Source organism: Onychomys torridus, chromosome 15 (genome assembly GCF_903995425.1).
Source record: "Onychomys torridus chromosome 15, mOncTor1.1, whole genome shotgun sequence".
Lineage (NCBI taxonomy): Eukaryota > Metazoa > Chordata > Mammalia > Rodentia > Cricetidae > Onychomys > Onychomys torridus.
The window spans coordinates 2,076,919-2,099,453 of record NC_050457.1 but is presented as its reverse complement, the minus strand read 5'-3'; the positions used below and the strand labels follow the sequence as shown (position 1 = coordinate 2,099,453).

General features: G+C 36.9%; 1 protein-coding gene across 2 annotated transcripts in view; it reads right to left on the bottom strand.

Annotated features, from left to right (window-relative positions):
* Mctp1 (multiple C2 and transmembrane domain containing 1) overlaps window positions 1–22,535 on the bottom strand; it is a 583,339-nt gene that overhangs the window by 164,421 nt on the left and 396,383 nt on the right. For both annotated transcript variants that reach the window (XM_036206958.1, XM_036206959.1), the window contains 2 exons: window positions 19,875–20,061; window positions 15,226–15,319 (listed from right to left, as the gene is read on the bottom strand). In XM_036206958.1, coding sequence (XP_036062851.1) covers window positions 15,226–15,319; window positions 19,875–20,061 — 281 coding nt within the window. The remainder of the gene's footprint in view (window positions 1–15,225; window positions 15,320–19,874; window positions 20,062–22,535) is intronic.

The window sequence follows — 22,535 nt, the reverse complement described above, 5'->3', positions numbered from 1 at the left end:
TCTGTGAGAACAGCATAAACGGTATTGGTGCAGTATGTAATTTGTTTGATACCTTATACAAATGACAATGGGATCAATATTTAGACAAAGCTGGCCAGAGGTCATATCTTTTAAACTACAATATTGATTTAGACTATATAAGAGGTTAATGTGCATATTATTAACTTTAATGATAAAGAAGAGTTGTTTTAAATGCATTGTGAATTGTTGCTACAATAGTTTACACTTGTGTGAAACTTAAATATCATCTGAGATTTTCAATTCCATTTTGATGGGAAGGAATTTATTAGCTATCAGTGACAGAGAAGCTCTATATTTCCACACAGGAGTATGTTTATTTGGATGATACTTAAATGAGCAGTACAAGCTTTAACTCTCCTTTAATTTATTAATTTTATATTGAAAAAGACTTAGTGTGCATGCGTTAATTCAGTAGTCTCACATAACCCAATATAATTGCACCGTTTAAAACATTATGGTGGTTTCCTCAATCTTGGGTCTTGAGGATTCTTCTCAGCGAAGACTAGAGAGCTGGCCATTCCTAATGTCTGGTGAAAAGTTGATCATGTGCTTTGCCTCCCGTCCAGTTTTATAGCTTCTTCTTCCTGCCTTCACTCTCATGCCCAACCCCTGCACCCCATGAAAAAGTGTTGACAATATCTTGCTCATTAAAACACAGTATAATTGGTTTCACTTGGGACTTCAATAACTTAATTTTCTTTCATAGAATTTTGATACTAGCATACAAAGGCAGGCACAAATAGGTTTTGGAAAATATTTATATGCAAACCTCTAGGCAAGATTTTCTCCAATAATAATGCCACATCTCAATAATCAGCATGTCACAGAAAAGGAAAAGTTTCATAATTTTGAAAAATCTTCATTGCTTTACCACAACAAATATTGTATATGCTAGAGAAATAGCAATGCACAAAACAATTAAAATGATCCCTGTGCTCATGGATTTTAGATGAAGAAGATGACTACATTCCAGTGTCTTTCAAGTGATAAATGCCATGATGGAATTTAATGATGGGAAATGCAATGTGGAGTGCTTGTGTGCACAGAATCTGCAAGAGACTGAAGAACATGTCTTGCTGGGGAAAAAATGACATAGAGACAAAGTAATGAAAGAGGTAACAGAGTGAACTGTAGTTTGCCTGGAGGACCAGACCCTGAAAAAGCCAGAGAAGTGACTGTGTCTGGTTGGTAGCAATATCCAGGAAGCCTGAATAACTGAGGAAATAGATTGGGAACGTGTGTACTCAGTTATAGGGGGATAAGGAAAGCAGCGGGCCTCTGAAAAAACATGGCTCTCACTTGCAGGACAGTACACTTTGACCTGATGGCTATCTGAAGAGTAAGGTGGAGAGGGCAATGGGAACACTGGGGAGACCAGTGATAGCCAGTCCAATAATCCAGATAGTAAAAGGTGACTGGATTCTGTGACTCTTTGGAAAGTAGAAGCATCATAATTTCACCAGTGCCAATACTAAACACTCTAATACATCTGCCATTACCAGCAGCTGGAAACCAGTTAACTGAACTTAGCTCAGGCACGCTTTTAGGTGGGATTGTGGGTAGAAAAAGCCATCAGCAACGAGCCTTATTTCTAGTCTCTTTGTCTTTAGAATTTGGCGAAGATGAGAGAAGAAAGTTTGTTTAAAGAGCTACAGGCACTGAGGAGCACGGAGAGTGGGAGGAATGGCCTTCCTCGGGAAAGAGCACATCAGCTGGATGTCTGATACCACATGATCAGCCCTGAAGACACACAGCTGAGGAGGACTATACAGACTGAGGAGGTTGTATGTAGGAATATATGCATGTAATAACAATTAATGAAAAAAGCGCCCGTGAATTTGAAAGACAGCTGATGGGTATACCAGAGGGTTGGGAGAAAGAAAAGGGGGAAAATTATGTAATTATATTATAACCTCAAAGAACAAAGTAATAAAAATAGATAAAAACAAAGCTTATTGAATTATTATTCATTTTTTCCTAAAATGGTATCTTTTTGTAGTATAAGAAATTGATGCAATACCAAATCTTTGAACACTATTAGTTTTCACTAACTTAAAAAGGACCCCTCTGATGCAGTGATCAAAGGCAATCACAAACTACCATCAACAGCAACAGCAACATTCCATATCAAATTCTGTCAGTTCAGAATTGGAGCATATGTTAGGGTTTTAATGTTAAAGAAGTCACTGTAAGCACCATGCCTCGTTGCTTGGAAACTCTGACTTTTCCATTCCTTCCTTTTTCAGGCTTGATTATTTGCCATATAGGCAAGTAGAAACACTTAGACGTAAACCAAATCATTAGTCATCTATAATTATTCACTGCTTTCATCTTTTTATCATTCCATTTTGACTTTGTAATATGTTTCTCTGCTTTCAGAGAGCAACAGAGTGGGTGGCCTCTGGGATGGAGTACTGATGCTCAGAAGGCAGACAATATTCTGCAAAGTGCATGTTTTTCCTCAATGCTCCATGGCTGGAAGTGTGAGAAATACGGCGGTAGCTAATGTTGAAGTGTATTTTTACTTATTGTAATTTTTCACTAACCAAAAATCTTAATGTATAGATTATATACTCTATTATATTCTTTTTACTTTTGTTCTGAGCCCAAGGCAGATCTCTTCTTTAACTTCTATTATTTTGGTGACAAATACATATCTCTTTCCTTAGAAATGTAACAAACTGAAGAATTGGAAATTGATGGAGGACAGAAATTGTAGTTGTGCTGTGTGGTAGATGTGGTGTTGATTGCTTTAACTGCAATGACAGCTAGAAGAGAATCCTGCCTTCCTTGAGAACATCGCAATTTCCAATGTTGACAATTTCCTAAAGAGAAATGGGAATGCCTTCTGAAGCATTCATTACTTATTGAGTGCCTCCTCTGCTCACCCCAGAATTATAAGTATGATTAAGACATAGTCAAGCTCTCAAGGCATGCACAATTTAGTAGACATGATAGACATGCAAATACATAATTATTATGCAGGATTGCAAGTACTGTAATAAAGGGAAGTGAAGAGTGTGAAGGGAGCAGTGAGAGGAAAGCACATGATTTCATAATCCTGAGACAGGAACAGGAAGAGGAAGCTGAATTTTTCCCAGTGGAGTGGACCCTTGTGATCTGTGATGATTGGACATCCTTGTCACCAACTTTCTTAAAAATGAAGAACCATCACAAAGAGTGAACTTTATAACAATTTGTAATCAGGAATATCTCATTTAAATTGATTCACATATATCTTTGATAAGTCTCTGAAATAAAAACCTACAAATGAATAACATAACTCATAAAACAGACACTTTAAACCAGTATGCTTGGCTAGTTGTCTATAATCTAGTTAAATACCAAAAGCCATTTCTTTTCCTACAGAGTTTTAATAAGAAAAAGAATCTCCCAAGTGAATTAAAACTAGAGACTCTTTTACCCCTTATAAAGCTAAATTGGCAACATACTTCAAAGCATATATTCCATCATGTCATTCTTCTTTTCTTAAATCCATTTTACAATAAAAAGAGATATCAGGATTGACTCCAGTAGGCATCTTTTCTGGGAATCTTCAACACTACACCGTGAATTAATAGAGTGAGTTCAATGGCTAATTTTCACCCTTGCCCTTACCCTCCAGGGTCACAACTTGACATACTGCTGAAGAACTGTGGGAAAGTTTGCACCATGCACTCTTCAACTGCTGTCTGTTTTGTGGCAAATTGTGACTTCAGTTTGTTGAAACTAGTAGTTTGAGTATTAAAGTCACTGAATGATACTGAAAGATATTCTTGCTCCCAGAGCAGAGCATTAATCCTGATCCATCAGTGGTGGGCTTTGTCCAGGGTCATTTTACTGCTGACAAGAGGCATAGTTTGCTAGATGTAGTGTGTCACAAAAATCATGGGGGTGGGGAGGACCTAGTGACCACCTCTTTGTTGTCATGTCTTTGAAAAAACAGAAGGCTTTTGGTAGCATAGAAAGCAATTCATGCCCATGGGGAGGGAGCTTTTATTTTGAGCCTACCTTGCATTTATTAAGCATTTTGGTTTAATTTCCTCAGTTGCCACAGTTTGCAATGACTATATTTTAATCTTTAAAAAATTATAATCAAGGTTGCCATCTGTCCTTTCTGCAAACTTGAATTTCAATCCTGACAAATAACAATGTCATAGCTGAGGGAATTCTATAGGGTCGTTAGAACAAAAAGCAATGTGTGTTGAGATTTCTTCCAATCTTTTTCTTACCAATGGAAATGTAGCTTTGGCTGTAGGTTTTCTCATCAACTGGCCTAAACATATTTTAAGCATCAGATTGGTGGAATTACATTAACTGACACTCTTTGGTAGGTCTCTACTGGGTTTTAGTACAGAACTGAGTAATAATAATAATAATAATAATAATAATAATAATAATAGTTTCTCTTTTCTCTCTATGCTATGAAGCAGGCAGGTTTCATTGTGGTAAAGAAATTGACACTCTAGAGTCATGCTGTCAACCAATTAGACCTAATACACTTTTCATTCCTATTGATAATTTTATAATGCTCTTTTTCCTGTCCTCAAATAAAATAAAAGTGTAAAACTTAACTATTATAAAAGAGGAATAAATACAATTTTGTACAATAAAACTGTACCTGGAACTACTAAACAAGTATTTATTGAATGTCTACTATGTTCCAGCACATATGACAAGGAAGAGGATGTTCTTTGTCTTAATTTAATTGTCTAAGGGTGTGCCAGGGAGGGTAAATACTGAACATAAATAGGATGTATGATGTGCTAAAGAGTGACACAAGTTAGTGAAGAAGACACAGTTTACAGATTCAACTCAGTGTTGTAGGAAGACTCTGAAGATGAGGTTTGGGTGAAGAATTGAAAGAAGTGGAGCCTAGCCAAGTGGGTATGTGAGAAAAATGGCCTTGAAAGTTGAAGTGGCTAGAACAGGAGCATGGTGAACTCTGAGTCTCTGTCATGGTTAATACAAAATGTCAAAGAAGTAAGGACAGCAGCCACGAAGAGCCTGCCCACCACCGATCTTCACTTATGTAGATGCAGACCATTGCAAAGCTTGATTAAATTGTGCGTTACAAGATGCAACCTAAGTAAACATGATATAAAACACGACATAATCTCCAACATACAAGTTTGTCTAATCCTTTGTAGGACATTTAGCATTTTCAGCTCCAAGCTACCAAACATTAAAAGTATTGCCCCAAATTTGTTTCAAATAAAATTTCCTGCCGGGTGGTGGTGGCTGCTGCGGTGGCGGCAATCGCAGCACTCGGTAGGCAGAGCCAGGCGGATCTCTGTGAGCTCAAGGCCAGCCTGGTCTACAGAGTGCGTTCCAGGAAAGGCGCAAAGCTACACAGAGAAACCTTGTCTCAAAAAACAAAAACACAAACAGACAAAAAAAAAATTTCCTTAAAAATGACCTGAACTGGAGTTGGGGATTTAATTCAGTGGTAGAGCACTTGCCTAGCAAGCACAAGGCCCTGGGTTCTGTCCTCAGCTCTGGCCAAAAAAAAAAAAAAAAAAAATGACCTGAACACTCAAGGGAAAATATACCCTTCGTATCATTTGAGAATAATGGTCTTCCAGTAACATTTCTTATATTGGTCATAAAAATTTTTCAAAATTATTGAAGATCTCAAAAGTTTTTACTGTATGGCATAACCACTACAATTACCATTTTAGAAATATAGAAAGAGACGATGAAGGGTTATTAATTCAATGTTAGTGACAACAGTAAACCTATAAAATATAAACATGAGAGTGACTGAACATTAATATAGACTTTAGAAACTTGTATTATGTGCTGTTGGGAGAAAATAGTATAAAGCTGAGTGACACATTAGCATTATTATAGAAACAGTTTTGACTTCATACTTCTCTGAAAGCATGTTGGGAATTTCAAGAGATCCCAGGCTACACTTGAGACAAAACTCAGAGCAGTGGACATCTATACTGTGCAGCTCTTAATTTTTTTAAATCTCCCTTGCAATTGAGAACTAGATGCATAAGAATATCACATGTAACTAGATGTATTATTGAATCCTAAAGTGAACCATTTTGATAGACTCCAGAAGTTGGAATTTATAATCAAAGAATAGCAAGTGAAATACGACAATTGAGATATGGGAAGACAAAGAAAAGGAAAATTATGGATCTATAAAAAGAGGTAAGCCCACAGAAAATCACTCATGAATACTTACAAGCTTATATTACACGGAAACCTTCATTTTGATATAACATTATATACATGGTGTTTATTTTACAAGCATAATTCACGTAAGTTATTTCATCTATAATGAGCATAAAGTACATTAAACTCTTTGTTTGTAGCAACCTTCTTAAATATTTCAGGACCTCTAGTACTTATTTAGACACTCCTGCCTGCAGAAAAACATTTCAAATTAGCTTCCTATAAGTGAATTACTTAGCTAAAGAGACCTTTATAATGAAGGGAAACCTTTTAGACTTAACAAATTTATATAGTATTAGGAGGTTAAAGAAACCCAATCAAGGGGAACAAATGGAGATTGTCACTGTCAAGTCTCCGCTGTTAGAATGGTGTTTTCCTTTTTTCTACTTAATGTCTTATTTGGGATTGTTATTCACCTTGTTACTACTACCTCAGAATCTGATGGTTTTCAAAGACACCTTAAGGAACAGTTACAAATCTCATCCAGGTAACCAGGGGGTCATTCAGACTCTGCCTCAATAGTTCCAATGGTAGGGAATTTTTTTTTTTTCCTCACTAGAATTTCTAATTCATTTTTAGAATTGTAATTTTTGGAAAATGTTTATTTATCTTGAGAATAAAATTATATATCTTTGACTCATATTTAATTTTCCTTCTGTAGCAATTTAAAATGCAGTTAAAGCGATAGGTATAAAAAAAGGCACAGCCTCTGTCAGCCGGTATGTGATAAAGGTGCACAGCCAGGTCTCCTGCGTGGAATACTATGGTTGGGTGTCCATTCTACCCATCTTGCAGATTCTTTCCTATACTGCACTGAGGCCATGAAGCCCAGAATGATATTTCCAGGCTCTCTTGCAGCTAGAGAGGTGTGTGTGTGTGTGTGTGTGTGTGTGTGTGTGTGTGTGTGTGTGTGATTTATGTTGTGTAAATCAAGTGTACATGCCTAAGATTTGCTACCAGAATTAAGTTAACTGTGAGCATGTCAAGCTCATTTTGTTGTTGAAGATGACAATTATGAATGAGTCATACAAACTGTTATCAGTTTCTTCCTAAGTTGCAGGTGTGGTAGGAGAAACCACTTCTCATTCTTCCTTGGACATTATGCTAATCTCTGCAGAGTGAAAACAGAGTCTATGTTCTTAGGTCCCTTCTGCCCACAACGATTCTATAACTCTCTTAATGCTCTAAATTAAACCACTTTCTGATTAAATTTTGCTTATATTATAAACTCCTATTTTATTTTTATGGGTTCCCTGTGTGTGTGAAAGTGTTTACCTCAGTGTCTGTAAATGTTTTGTGCTTTTTCTTTTGTTTTTCTTTTCTATTTGTTTGTTTGCTTTGTCCTTTGTTCAGGTTTGCTTGTTTTTAATCTTTATTATTATTATAGGTGCCAGTTTGTTTTCTAATGAGAGACAGAGAAAGAAAGGGAGAAGTTGGGGAAACCATTATCAGAATATATTGTATGAAAAAGTATGTTTTAAATTAAAAAATTAATTTGCTAAAAGGAAGAAGGGTCTTTGGATATGAATCTTGGCCACTACTTTGTTTTGCCATTTCCTATCTATACCTTCCCTGGGATAGAGCTTTGAACCATAAAGCAATGAGACACAGCTCTTCAGTGTCTCCCTTCCGCAGTGCAGTGATCAAGTTGTTTTAAAATAAGGATCCAGATCTGTATGGCTGCTCTTGTGTGTGTGTGTGTGTGTGTGTGTGTGTGTGTGTGTGTGTGTGTGTGTGAATTAGCTAATCTTTCAGTCTTTCTACTCTTCAGTTGTCTAAATTATAAAAACTGGGATAACAATACTTTTTAATCATGTTATTATGAGATTAATTCCGATAATCCTTGTGTAAAATCCAAAGTTATATCTTACATGACAAAGGCACAAAAATGTTAGTTATTAGTAGTAGTAGCAGTTTCATCATCCTGAATGTATTGTCAATTGACATCATTATAAATACCAAGATTAAAGCATATTTCAGTTAAAAATGCATTATAACCAGCCTATCAATGTTCTTGATGAACAGTTCTGACAATAAAGCATAATTCTCAACATTTGACTTTCATTCATGATAACAAGGCTAATGTATGTATAATTCACTTTCATAATGCTTAAACTCATCTCTAAACCTGAAGTATTTTCTGCGTTTTTTACCATTAAAACAAAACATCCCTATTTTAACCCATGTAAGTCCTCAGATTTATATTTTGATGTTTATTTTATTGAATAAACTATTACTTCAGTCTGTAAATACACACCACACAACATCTATCTATCTATCTATCTATATATATATATATATAAAGAGACATATAAAATTTTGATATTTTTGCATCCATATTTTAGTCTCACCTAAATGAATCAACTTACCCAAGCAGTCAATGATATTGTCAAAGCTATTAGTAAATAAACAGTGTGGACCAAAGAGAGAGCCATGGATCTCTTATTAGGTATCTCCATTGACATAAATCCTTAAATCACTCTTGGGCTTGACTGCTCAGTGATTTAGGATTCTATAGGATTATACAGCCAAAATATTTCTATAGTAAATGGTTCTCTCTTTCCTCCCTCAGAAACCTCCATAAAATCAGATCTTCTCGGCAGCATTTCTCAGATCCATTGTTCTAAGAAGTGACTGTCTTAGTTATATAACTACATCTTAGTCTAACAAAATATAAAAAATAGTTTAATTTAAAATGATTGCAGCACCTTGAAACGCCTTCAGCACAAAGGGAACCCTAAGGCTGGTTTTCAAGCCACACCAGCAGTTTTCCATTTCTTTACCCAAAGGATCATTTTGTAATCTTGGATCCACAGAACCTGATTAATTATTTTATAGTGTTTCTCTGTCCCTCATTTCCTATTGATAGGGGGGCAACCACTTTTTTAGCCCATAGTCCTTCACCTCTAGAGCATATAAAACCCAATTATTAGTCTCTTTGTCATCCTACCTATTCTTCCAGAGCAGAATCTCCTAAACATGTGACCTGCATATGAATCACACACGATTTCTGCAATTCCATTTGAAACACTGGTTCAGAGTCAAACTACATAAGCATTTGTGCTAAATTGTGACTTTCATTTATGTTTTAACATATACTGATAAGAATGGCTTGTTTTTAAAAAACAATACCTTTCCATTTCTGCAATTACAGTATGATTTTTAAATGTAATACTAAAAGGAAGAAAGTTGTATGTCTAGGTCAGACACAGACATGAGGAAGGATAAGCTGCTGCTGGTTTGTGGTACTCTCTGCCGCAGGTCTCAGGTGCAGCAAAGATTAGAAGAACATCAGTGCACTTATCACGCGTGGGTTTGTATGTAAGAATGTTTTCTAAACCAGGCTTATTATCATGACAAAATGCCAAGCTTTGATACTTTATGAATTGGATAAAATATTTTATTAAAGTATACTGCTAAAAATGATCTTCTGCAGTATATCAGAAAGCAAATGATGGCATTAACTTATATCATGGAAATAAAAGTTTAATATTTGTTAATATTTATTTTTTGTTTACATTGGGAATACCTTCAGTATCTCCTTTACCTGTAAATTATTTTACTCTGTTCTTTTATCTGGTCCATTCAGTGGAATGATGTACATTTTAAAGGCTATTTATTTTCTCTTCTACCATTGTAGACTTTAACTAATGTTCATAAAATGTAAGGCTGTGCTTTTTGGACACTCTCAGTATTGTTACATACAGCTACATGCTTGTAAACTGCAACCAACCCACAGAAGAAACAATGTCGCCATGCCTTTGGACACCACAACAGGAGTTTGAAAGACATTTGATGCAGTAACTACATACATTTTTGTACAACTTGCTAAAAGAACCCACAAGTTATTTTGTAAAGACATTATATTATTTAAGGACAGTCTAGAATATATATGTATATATGTATATGCATGCATGTATGCATGCATGCTACTATTTCTCCAACTTTCTATGGTACTTTCCAGGAACTGACTTGCTTTCTTCTCTATATCTGCCTTTTCATTTTCCTTTTCTGAATAGACCCATAATGTTCAGGGAAAATATCAAGAATAATAAATTCCAATCTCTATATAAAGTATACCTTCATGACACACTCAAGCTGGAAATCACAGGAACCAATAAAAATGCAGGCAGCCTACTGATAATGAGGTCAGAAATACAAATAAATTTACTTTTAATGAAGACTGGAGGCACAGTAATCAAAGTGTTAAAATTCATTTCATGCATATCTCATTTGCTTCTTAGCTGATATTTACCACGCGATTCTGTGAGAAAGTAGAGGCCTAAGATGCTCCAGATAAATGACTCAATTAATTGTACAGAGGTAGACCTCTTTGAGCTGAGCCAGAGCTGTGAGCTCTTTATTAAAAGCACTATTCTGTAGCCCCTAACCTTGTTCCTTGACTCCTCTCTGGTTTCCAATTTAAACAAGTCCCCATGCGGCCTGCTCTAAAGGGCTTTGTCTCCCTGTCATTGTTAAGAGCGCTGAGGCATCCTGGAAGTGTGAAATCAGACCTCATGAGTTGAACGGTTCCCCAGGGAACGCCGGACTGTGCAGAAGGTCAAAGTCATGGGCCGGACCATCTAAAAGTGTCTGATCGCCGGTCTGTGACACAGCAAGTTGTGGGTGGGGGCTAGACTGAAGAGGAATGGAATTGAACACATCTTAATTAAAGCCCATAGACAGCAAAACAAAATGTTTTCTAGGCAGCCTGTCAAATGGGGCTTAAATTTAGCTCTGCTAATGAATCTGAGCTGCTCACTGTTATTTTGTAAGATAATAAGACTCTCATCACAGAAGCTGATTAAAAAAAAAAAAAAAAACTGTAGCATGTCTTTTTCTGCTGTTTTGTTACTTAAATATTTTCCAACAATGAAGACAGTTTTCCAAAAGGAAAACATGGGAAAAGTCTATGCAAATAAAGGGGGCATTAAACGTTTCTCTTTAATAACTAGTTGCTTTTCTAGTCTACAGGGCTGACATGCTACAAGTCTTTTCTCCCCCTATTGCTTCCTGGAAGAGATGGTACATTCATTTCAAAACCAGTTCACCTGGGAAGGGACCCTTTAACACAGTGGCAAGGTCTCCCAGTTCTTCCTAACACTGTTTCTGAGGGGCTGGTCTCCTGGAGAGGGTATGACCTCCTCCTCAGGGGAAAACAAAAAACAAACAAACAAACTCCATAGCCCTGGAGAAATGAGGGCCTGAGGAGCCACTAGGAGGAGGTTGAGGAGGACTCAGACTGGAGGAGAGTGGGAGGAGGGCCAAGGAAGAAAAGTCTCTTCTTCCTTTTGGAACTTGAAAGAACTCATTTCCCAGGTTTAAATACTCTGCTGAGAAAACCTCACTCAATACAGAAGACTTGAAATGCTTGTCACATGCAGAAATTAGGCCCTACTTAAGGACAAAGAATAACCAGGAGCAAGAAAAAGACAAAACCCAAACCATTTCATTTCCTGTCACATACATACACACATTCTCTCTCTCTTCCTCTCCCTCCCTCCCTCCCTCCCCCCCCCCCCCTCTCTTTCTCTCTCTCTCTCTCTCTCTCTCTCTCTCTCTCTCTCTCTCTCTCTCACACACACACACACACACACACACACACACACACTCCCCACAGTTGGTCTTTCTGGTCTCACAATCTGGCCAGTTTTAGGGAATATGTGATTTCATGTTTGAAAGAATTCTGTCCCCAAAACAGGACCAGAGCCTCTCTTGCTTTGATGGCACAGAGAAGCAGTAACCTCTCACTGGGTAGCTGAAGGTGAGTAAGCTGCACTTAGAAGTGTTTTTCAGTTATCAAACTTTTTCCCGTGGAAGAATTTAGGGCACCAAGTCTTCAAATCCCAGTGCCACTTTCTCAGGCTGTGAAAGGCTGTCCACAACTTGACTGAAATTTCAGTCCACTCTTGTGCTTTGCTCAACGTGTGCATATGTGTGGGAGTTGTAAATTGAGGCCTTAACCACCAGAGTTAATCTCTTTTAAAAATCTGTATTAACCTTAATGATTTGAAGTGCACTGTCCAACACCGGGCTATTGAGAGCAAAGAAAAAACTACCCTTGACTATCAATAGTTTATTAGGGGCTTAACTGAAGTGACCTACTGTAGTGTTCAGCCGAATAAGACTAGAGTCTTTTTGTGGGAAGGGAAAGAATTGAGGGTTTCATTAAAAAGTAATTTGTGCTTTATACTCACTCATTCAAAGAGTCTCAATTGCTCTTTATTCACACAGAGTTAATTCAGTATCACAATGTTTCTCAATGAATGTGTTGTAACAAAAGAAAACTTTTACATTTTGAAAGGAAAAAATTCTTTGTAACAGCAGTAAGATTGATGGCTACTTAAAAAATTACAGAATATTTCTCCCCTGTGCTCATTTAATGTTGGAATATTAATTGAAAATTGTGCTTATGTAACTTTATGTTGTAATGATTAAAAGCATTTTAAAAATATATAAAAGTTGGTCAAGTGTAAGTTTGCCTTGTTAGATTACTGTAAAAAAGAAGTATTCTGAAGCCAAATATCTTCTAACTACAGCTTCATTTGTACCAGATCAGAAAATATTCCTGGCTTAGCATAGAGAATTACTCCTGATTTTAAAATTCCCTGTATCCATCCATACGTTTCTAGATCAGTGGTTCTCAACTTGTGGATCACGACCCCCTGGCAGCCTTCTGTCTCCAAAAATATTTACATTACAACTGGTAACAGTGGCAAAATTACAGTTACAGGTAGCAACAAAACAGCTTTATGGTTGGGGTCACCATAGCAACTCAACTACTTGTACTGTGGGCTGCAGCATTAGGAAGGGGAGAACTGCAGCCCTAGGTGTGTGCTTGTTTGGGGGTTGAAGACAGGAGAGCTATTCGGCCCTATCTTTGCATTATGCTTCACATTAGGCAGAGCTTGACTGTCATTAACCATCAAGATGACATCAACTTTTCAAAGTTCTATGAACAAAAGTCAAGCACACGAAGAGCTTATTTGTGCCCTAAATTGTTCATATTTTCATAAGTAATATTTCTTTTTAAATTAATAATATATTTAGACATTTTTGACTTAAACACATGGTCCATAATTTTTGCCACCATCAGAAATGTTATAAAAGCCACAGAAGGTCCAAGGGTGAACAAGGTCAAAGACAAAATTATCCACTTGGCCCCTGAATAGTTCAACATCTCTCTTGTTTGGTCCCGAGTCCATTAGATTATAAGGTCAGCATGGAATGAGGAATCATTAGATTTATATCCGTAAAACTGAAGGGAAAATTGAAATTTAGTTATTCAGGATTCCCCAAATTAATGTTTACTTTATCAAATAAAAATTATATCTCACTGAATCTCCAGCAGAAAGACCATTGTTATTCACACTGATTTACATAGAGCTATTAGGAAAGAAATATCTCTATTTTTTCCAACTTTGGAAGAACATGGACTTTAACTTCCATAGTGGCATACAGTTCAAGTAGGTTAACATAATTTGCATATTCATGAAGTTTTAAAATCAATGACAGCTTCTTTCCACAAGGAGACAAACTTATATAATTGCATTCAGCTTGAATAATAGCAGGTAGCTAAGCGTTTGAAATAACAGTTATGTGAATTTTTCCGTAAGAAAGTATTGTGCACAGATTAATTCACTGATCACTATACAAGAAACCAAGTTCTTAAGAAAGAAAATGTGTAAACTCACCATTCACAAGTTATTTTTACTACCAAATGCTAAGATAGCTCAACTCATATACAGCTACCCCAGCCCCATTATTCTTAGGTATCTATCTATCTATATCTATGTCTATGTCTATCTATCTATCTATCTATCTATCTATCTATTTATATGTGTGTGTGTTATTGTCTTCAGTTACAAATGAGTTGATAATTATCTTTTCAAAGAAACTATAAATCCCTAACATTTTATATCTGTCACATATTATACTTAATTGATAAAATATAAATATGAAAATTTTAAATATTGCTATTTTGGAGCAAACATCTGCTATTTAATTTGGAAGGGAATTATCTTTTAATCTATTTTCAATTCTGCTGGATGAATTAAAGAAGAATACAGTGATCTGTAGACCATTGAATGGTAAGAAAAGGATAGTATTTTATTCAAATAAGTCTGTAACGTTATCAGGGCCATCTTGCTTAACATTTAGAATGATATGCTTATTTCCACAAATAATAATCCAATGTTTCCTAGCACAGTGAGATTTCCATGTAACTGGCAAGTCAGTACAGTCTTGCCATCCAGTTTTGGATAGATAATTCAATGGATGGTATGAACCTCCTTCATATCCTTATGGAATTAAATGACAAATGAATGGTCACAGTTCCAAACAAAATAATTAACTCTGCATCTTGATGTTAGAAACACCATCACCTCATTTGTTAATATACTTAATGAACAGTGATACTAAACTAGGGAAGACACATGACTCATTTTGCTGTTTTTATACTCCTATGTTCTGGGTGAAAAGTAATGTATATATACCTAGTTTAGATACATAATTATTTTTATGGAATACTGAAGAATTTGTGTAACTAGGGAATACCAGTAGCAACCCCAATAGGAACCATTCACATGACTGACTATGACATTGCTGAACTTCTCAGTGAGTGAGGCAGCATGTTCCATGTGTGTCTGACTTAGAATGTTGATGCTGTGAGCAAAGCAGGTATGACTGACAGGAGGAGCTCTGTTGCTTCAGTATTCCACAATGAAAACACCTGCACACATCGATCCTACCACATCCATTAAACTTTGGGAGGGCAATAATCCAGAAGTTATTTTTATTTTTATAATTCGTTTTTAGTGTATCACACTGTTTAAAATATAGAACTGTGTAGGCATCTGGGATTAGCAAATGTTTTGTGAGATCAACTCAGCATCTTTCCATTTCAACCTATGACTTCAGTGATCCACTGAGATAAAATACAGGGCTGGATTATTCCATTGTACAGACTTGGCACACCTTTGATATATACAGTAGAGGAATTGCATCAGCTCCTACCTGTGACATCAGCAGCCATCAAACCTTCAGCTCTGATGACTTTCACCTGGAGAAATCCCACGTCTTTTAGGTTGTTAAATATCCTCAGTGGGCTCTGGAAAACCCAAACATGGACATTAGAAAAATAAATCTAAAGAAGACTCAAAAATATGCTTAGAAAATACTAAATTTCCTCAGGATGTTTTCTTAGGGGCCAAAGGGTCATTTGTGCTTTTCCAATACAAATTATACTTCCTATATCAGGAATACATACAAACGCATGTGTACATGGGCACATGCATGCATGTGTGCGCATGCACACACACAATTGTATAATTAGTAACAAATTATTTTCTGAAATAAAAATACCACGGTTAATACCTATAAGTAACACTCAGTAGATGGTGAGCAATAAGCCACAAAGCAGATGTCTCCATAGCTTCTCTCAATGTCTTCTATTAAAGGACCTCACAAATCTTCATTTGCAAATATGATAGTTTGAAGATGATAATGAACAATATTAACTCTTACATAAGTGCTTACATAGCACTCCTCAGACGGAGTTATCAAGAAAGTTAACACTAACAAATTATTTCTCTGCCATTTCATTCTTAGTGCTTAGATACGGGGTAAATTTTCTAAAGATTTTACTAATACTTCATTCAAAGGCATACATAGTTTTATAAACATTTTGAGAGACAATTTTTAAAAGCAAATCAAATCAATAAATAAAATCAAAGGTGGTGAGATTTTTTTCTTCAGTTTATATTTGTATTTGTTATAATGTATAGAACCATTGAGTTTTTGATAGAAGAGCCTGATGATAAAAATCAAAACTGATTGTGATGTCTTACTAAGCAGAGTACTTGAAGTAAGTAAGGAGGAAAGCCAACACAATTAACCAGAAATCTAATGAGTGGGTAAATAAAACTCCAGAGTATTGGTATGCATTTTGTTTACATTTCATATTTGTTTTTCTTATGGTAAGGTCAGTGCTTCTAATGAGTAAATCAAAGACACTTAATTTCTCACAACCTTTAAAGTATTTCATGAAATTTTAATATGTTTAATATGCTTTTGCATAAAAGTTATCTATTAGAAATTGCTGGAATACAAGCAACCCCATTAGTGTATTACTAATGTGAGATTATGCACAAAGCAAAGCTTCTCCAGTACAAACTTCATCAGTCCGATGGCCTGTCATAACTTACACTGACTCTCTAACCTTGGTACAGTGAAAGGAAGAAATACAGAGATGTGTAATCTCATAGCTTGACTTTGTAAAGACAGTGCTCTGTATGGAAGATTACCTCCTAATCCCTAATCATAAACAACTACTTATCACCAAAAATGTATTTTAAAGGCTCCTTTGACTGGATTTAGTAAAAATGCACTTGTCTCTCTTTTGAAATTCTTACAAATCAAAGGATTATCATTAGCAGCAGTGTTACAGTTCTGAGGCTTCCAGGTACACTGTGTCTCACAGCACGGATAAAGTTGGGGAAGGGACTTGTCTCAGAGCTCACTCAATATATTAAACCAGCTAGAAATTCTTCCTTAATGATGGGGAATAGTTTCATCAAAAGGGTTAGCACTTTAATTTTTTCAGGAGCAACTTAAACCAAGTTTCCTTGTGACTAAAACAAATATCATCAGTCAGAACATTCTGCTCTGGGAAGCTGAGCGAACATCCACAGCCACACTCTCTTTGGGGCTTCCATTCTGGGGCTCTGCTTTGCATTTGGAGGGGTGATAATAGTTTGAAGGTTTCATTCTCCAAGTCACCTGACATTTGACAATTTATTACAAATTTCTACTGTTTAGGCCAGTGGCATATAGATTATAATAAGAACTCAAAGAAAAAGCAAATAAATACCAGTTTAAAACTGTAATTTTATGAAAAGCTTTATCAAGGGGTGTTCCCATGTTGTTATTTATGGTTATTTTAGAAGGCCTCAATACTTGGATGGCTTTTGAAGCCAGGAATTTCCATAGCAGAGGAATCCATGATCTGCTGTGAGTCCTAAGCCCTCAATAGATGGGAAGAGATTGAAATGCTCTGGAGAGGAGTCCTCTTTATTTTTTTTAATGAAAGGTTGTATAATATATTTTCTCTATGGCCGCAGCAGCTGTCAGAGAGAGCCTCGCGGTTCGGCTCTATTATGGGAGAGGCAATGCCCCATCCTATGGTACAGGGATGCTCTGAGGGGCCAGAGCTGATTGACAGCTTGTCACCATGACGTCTTATTCCATCTCTGTTATGGAGAAAATTAATGTCACACCACCAGCCTTATGACTTGCTGTCATCTTAGAACCGCTCACCTTTTATCAATGCTCTAAATAACATTTCAAGCCCATCGTCTCACGGTGGACAATCCGGTCAAGGGACATTAAGTCAGATGACTGTGAAATGTCATAATAAAAATGGAATGCTAACAACTTCTGCTCTACACTAGCTCCTCTGGTTTTTAAACTGTGACAAGGAGGAGCAGGGGTTCAGCAAACTGTTCTGAAAAGGTCAAACAGCAGCTCTTGGGCTCCTACCCATTACTACCCACCCCTACTGACCTTCCCTCCTCCCCCTCCAAAGAAGAAAAGAACAGAAAATGGAATTAGCCACCTTTTCAGAATGTAGTGATCAAATAGTAGCTCACTCAGGAATGTCTGATTAATTTGTGGGATTTCAGAGCTGAGCAGTGACAAGATTCTCTAGGGCTGTTTCATATCAGAGTGGGGCAATTCATTACTTTTCCTACCCAGACCAGCACCAAACACAAACCAAATTAAATTCTTAAGTTTAACCTTCCACTTTAAACACACACACACACACACACACACACACACACACACACACACACACACACACACACACACACACACACACACCATGTGCATTTTAAAGGCAAAAAAACAGAAATAATTTGCTGAACAGTGATCTCCTTTACCTGCTTCATCAAAACAAGGTATATATTAGACACCATGCAAAATTCATTTATTCCATACATACACAAAGTATACAATACATTAATGCCACCAAGAGGTTGCTCTTTGTCCTTGAACTGTTGTGAGCTAACACTAATCTAACACATGCAATGTTCTGCATTACCACTTCTTAGCAAGTGTGTCTCGAGAGGGAGACCAGCGCCTGAAATTTGAAGTTACAAAAAAAGCATATTTAAACATAATTCACCTTTTAATTTATTGGGCAGAATATAACCTGAGAATTAGCTGAGATTTACATTTCATTGAAATAACTTGCATTTTAGAAAAGATGGAAAAACAAAGTATTTACATTCAGAAAGGAGACAGCTGATTAAAGGAAGTCTATTCAACAACAACAAAAAAATCAATCAATAATAGGTGGATTACTTCTAATTATGTAGACAGCAGTATCATCTTCATACATGAGATAATATTAAAATAGTGATCCAGTAACTACAGAATGTTAATGTCCAGATAAATTTTCATGTTAATATACCAATTAATTCCTTTACATAGTTTTAATTCAGAAAGCTCATTTCTAGTAACTAGAGAATATACTTTTGGTAGAGTAGCAAAATGTGAAATAATTTTCATAATTGCAATTATATATTAGAAGATACTATACAATAACTTAGGCTCTTAGGTGGTTTAAAAATATACACGATTTAGCCTTGCTAAGTCACCTCTATTAAACTGTTTATGATAATACCATTGGTGGATGAGTTGTACAAACATTAGCAGACAGCTGATTCAGTGGAGATAGCCAGAATAAATTTGCTGAGGCGTACCTCCTGCTAATCTGTTTGAAGAATATTGTAGAGCATTCATACGGGCACTTCATGTTAGCTGCACAACCTGATAAGGTACGTCTTTATTAAATTCAGTTATTGAAAGGATGTCAGTCAGCAAATAGGAATAATTTTTAAAAAGCCATTCTTTGTTAGTCGGAGCTTGGTTTCACGATTGAGTGTCTAGAGGAGCCGTCTAAACACCTGGCAGCACTGTACAATACAAGCTTTGTGATTTGAAGTGGAAAAGCCTTCCCCTAGCTTCATGGGCACCAAGGCATTTACTTTTCCAAGCCTCCATTAAGAGACAATGGTGGAGCAAGAGCTCCCCCTTCTGTTGATTCATGACAACTATGTGGTGAGAAATGCACCCAGAAAGTTGCTGGGAAATAGGAAGGTTTGACTATTATTAAAAGGACATAACATTTGAGAAGGGTGATTATTGGCACTCCATCCCACCCTCACACCTCACATTGATTGCATTTCACTTTCATACTGCCCGGATGCAGTTAGGCTTTTCTGAGCAATAAACATCACTCTGTGCATATCCTGTAGTTCCCAACTTCCAAGTATGCCAGTAACCTCATTTTAGATTTCAAGTCTTACTTGAAATTACACTGAGCCACAGATTAATATTAAAGGGATGAATACATTTGAGTTCCTTTATGGAGAGTTTCTCTATATGATAAAAAATCATAAGGTAGAACCTTAGAATCCAGAATGTGCTGTGAAATTCTGGGGATGACCTAGCTATAGACATCAGCAGACAAGCTCCTGCAGGGCTGTATGTATCTATGTGGGCCCACCCTCTGCTCCTCAAGCACCTTCTCCAAAATCCACTTGTCTTTCTGGGCACACTGTGTACAACCTCGTCTGTAAGGAAGCTCATTGCATACGTACATATCTCTTTAATATCTCTCCCCGCTCCTTCTGGTCCTCTAGGGAGTGGACAGAGAGGTCGGAGATGCTGACTGTGGCCGAGGCTGTCAGAGTGACAAGCAGAACCAGGTGGCCCTCACCCTCTTCCAGCTGTAACTCCAGCTTGTGCGTTTGCTCCCTACTGAGGGACGACAGGTCAACCTGGCACCTAGAAACAAATGTTTTGAATTAGCAAGTGGCGTTCTCACCACATCAAACAAACAGACATGTGTTTGTCGGAGTCCTGAGAAAGATAAAGCAATAGAAATACCACCCGGGACAGTGGAAGATCAACCACCTTTCTTCACAAAATTCAGACCCTGGCTATCATGGAAATTTTAATTGCTTGTTTCCTGTAAGATACAAACTCAGGTGAAGTTGAATTATTATATCCTCTGATACTGCTTTCATGAATTGGTGGGGTTTCTCAGACCTATTCAGGAGGAGGCAAACTACCAAAAGCCTGAGTGTCCATGCCACTTCTTCCATTCTGTGATCCCTCCTCCCAGTTCATCATTCACTGTGGGGAGCTTAAGTTTCACACTTTAGAAATTGTACTTAGGGTACACTCACTGAACCCGAGTGTGTCCTCTCAGGGCTGCACACTGCATGTGCTGCTCTCATGGTTCAAACACCTTACCCTCCTTTTATAAAATGCCACTTGATTCTGAGAAGGTGGATAATATAGTGACTATCAGGCTAATAACCTGAGAGGGGAGAGAAAGGGAGAAAGAGCAGGGATAAAGAAAAAAAACATTTCAAACAGAAAACAGGGTTGATAAGACTGCTCAGTGGGTGCAGATGCTGGCTGCTAAGCTCTGGGACCCACACGACGGAAGGAGAGAACCAGTTCCCACAAACTGTCTTCTAACACCCACTCATGTGCTGTGACACACACCAAAACATATGATGAAAATTAGGAAATAGCCAATTACCAAAGTAAAGGTTCTCAATATATCATAAATGAGATGGACACTTATAAGGGAAAAGATTAAATTCTTGATCCTTTTCATTCCTCGCTCTACCATTTATTGCTTAGTTTTAAAATTGTTTTTAAATAATAGTAGAATAATAGCAGTATCTAAAGTCTTCAAAGATTGTACCTGAATTCAAATATCTCTTTTATGAAATTTCACAAAATGACATTTACTTTTATTTTGTGCACAGCATTAACAATGACTATGACTAGACACAGGATATGTCCTAAATTCTAGTATTAAGAGAGTTACAAATTAGTCTGTACAATTCTGGAACACACCTTCCAAATGCTAGGATACCAGAAACCTCATTGACTCCGTTAATATAACATTCAATTCAAAATACTATCACTAATTCTCATCAGTGGTAAAAAAAAAAAAGTTAAAAATAAAAAGCCCACCCAATGTTAAATGCTTTATCTAACATTCTAATTATAATTAGAATCAAGGTCTCAATAACACCCACAGTAAACTGAAAATTAAAACACATCAATGAAAAACAATCAGTCAAAAGCAGTCTCTCATGAAAGGAGGAACATGAAAATGATGTTAGAGACCTCTCCAGCTCTGGCACAGTGACTGGCCTTACTGAATGGGTCAGAGTGGAACTAGATAAGTGAATGGGGTTGTGATCCAGACAGAATGTTGGCTGGGTACAGTTGGGACCAATAGGAGTCTTTCATTCACCTTGTTTCTTTTGTTCCAACCCACCTCCAGCTCAGTTTGCCCGCATACTTGTAGGCCCCTCCTTCCTTCCTTCCTCTTGTATAGGATGTGGGCTGTCATGCACAGAAAAGCGCTGGATACACACAAGCCTCTGGCCATTTCCCTTCCAAGCTCATGACCAGCTTCCTTTCCTTCAGAGTCGCCACAGGAGAGCTTTAGAGTGCTCTCAAGGTTACTTCCTCTAGAAATTGCCAACTGGCAACTTTTAGATGGAATCACACCCGTAGATCATGTGTGTGTGTGTGTGTGTGTGTGTGTGTGTGTGTGTGTGTGTGTTTGTGCATGTGCATATGATTGTGTGTGGGCTGTGCCAAATAAAAGTTCAATTCTAAATACATTAATTTTGAATATAGGATACATATTCCCTGAATGAGTGACTATCACCATCTCTGCCTGTAGCTGGGCTATTTCACTTAATTACTTTACCTGCTCCAATGGGTATTAAGGATTTGCGAGTCTTGCAATCTCCAACATGCCAATGAAAAACTGAGGAACAGGAAGGTCACATGACCTAAATGGACACATACAGTAAGAACCAGAGTAAGATCCAGTCCCTGGATCTCTGAAATGGAAGACCTAAGCATTCTCAGCTCTAAGACTGTTGCTGAGTAACTGCATTCTTGGAAGAAAGTGTTCTCAGAGATGCCCAGACATTTCGGTTACAGGAAACATCTCCATTCCAAATATAGAATCATGTTGTTTTTATTTCAATGTTTTAAACTATGTACAAATTAGGCAAGAATGCTGTTTGTTCTTATAAGAGCATTTCACAAATTAAAATTTAAAAGGTATGACATTAGTAAAATTTAAACAAGATAAATTTATAGGAATGTTTTTTCTTCATCAACTAAAACTTCAGTATTGAATATGCTCACAGGAAGCGCCATGTGGATTGTTTCAGCATTTTGACTGTCCTAATTTTAATACAGAGAACACAGAG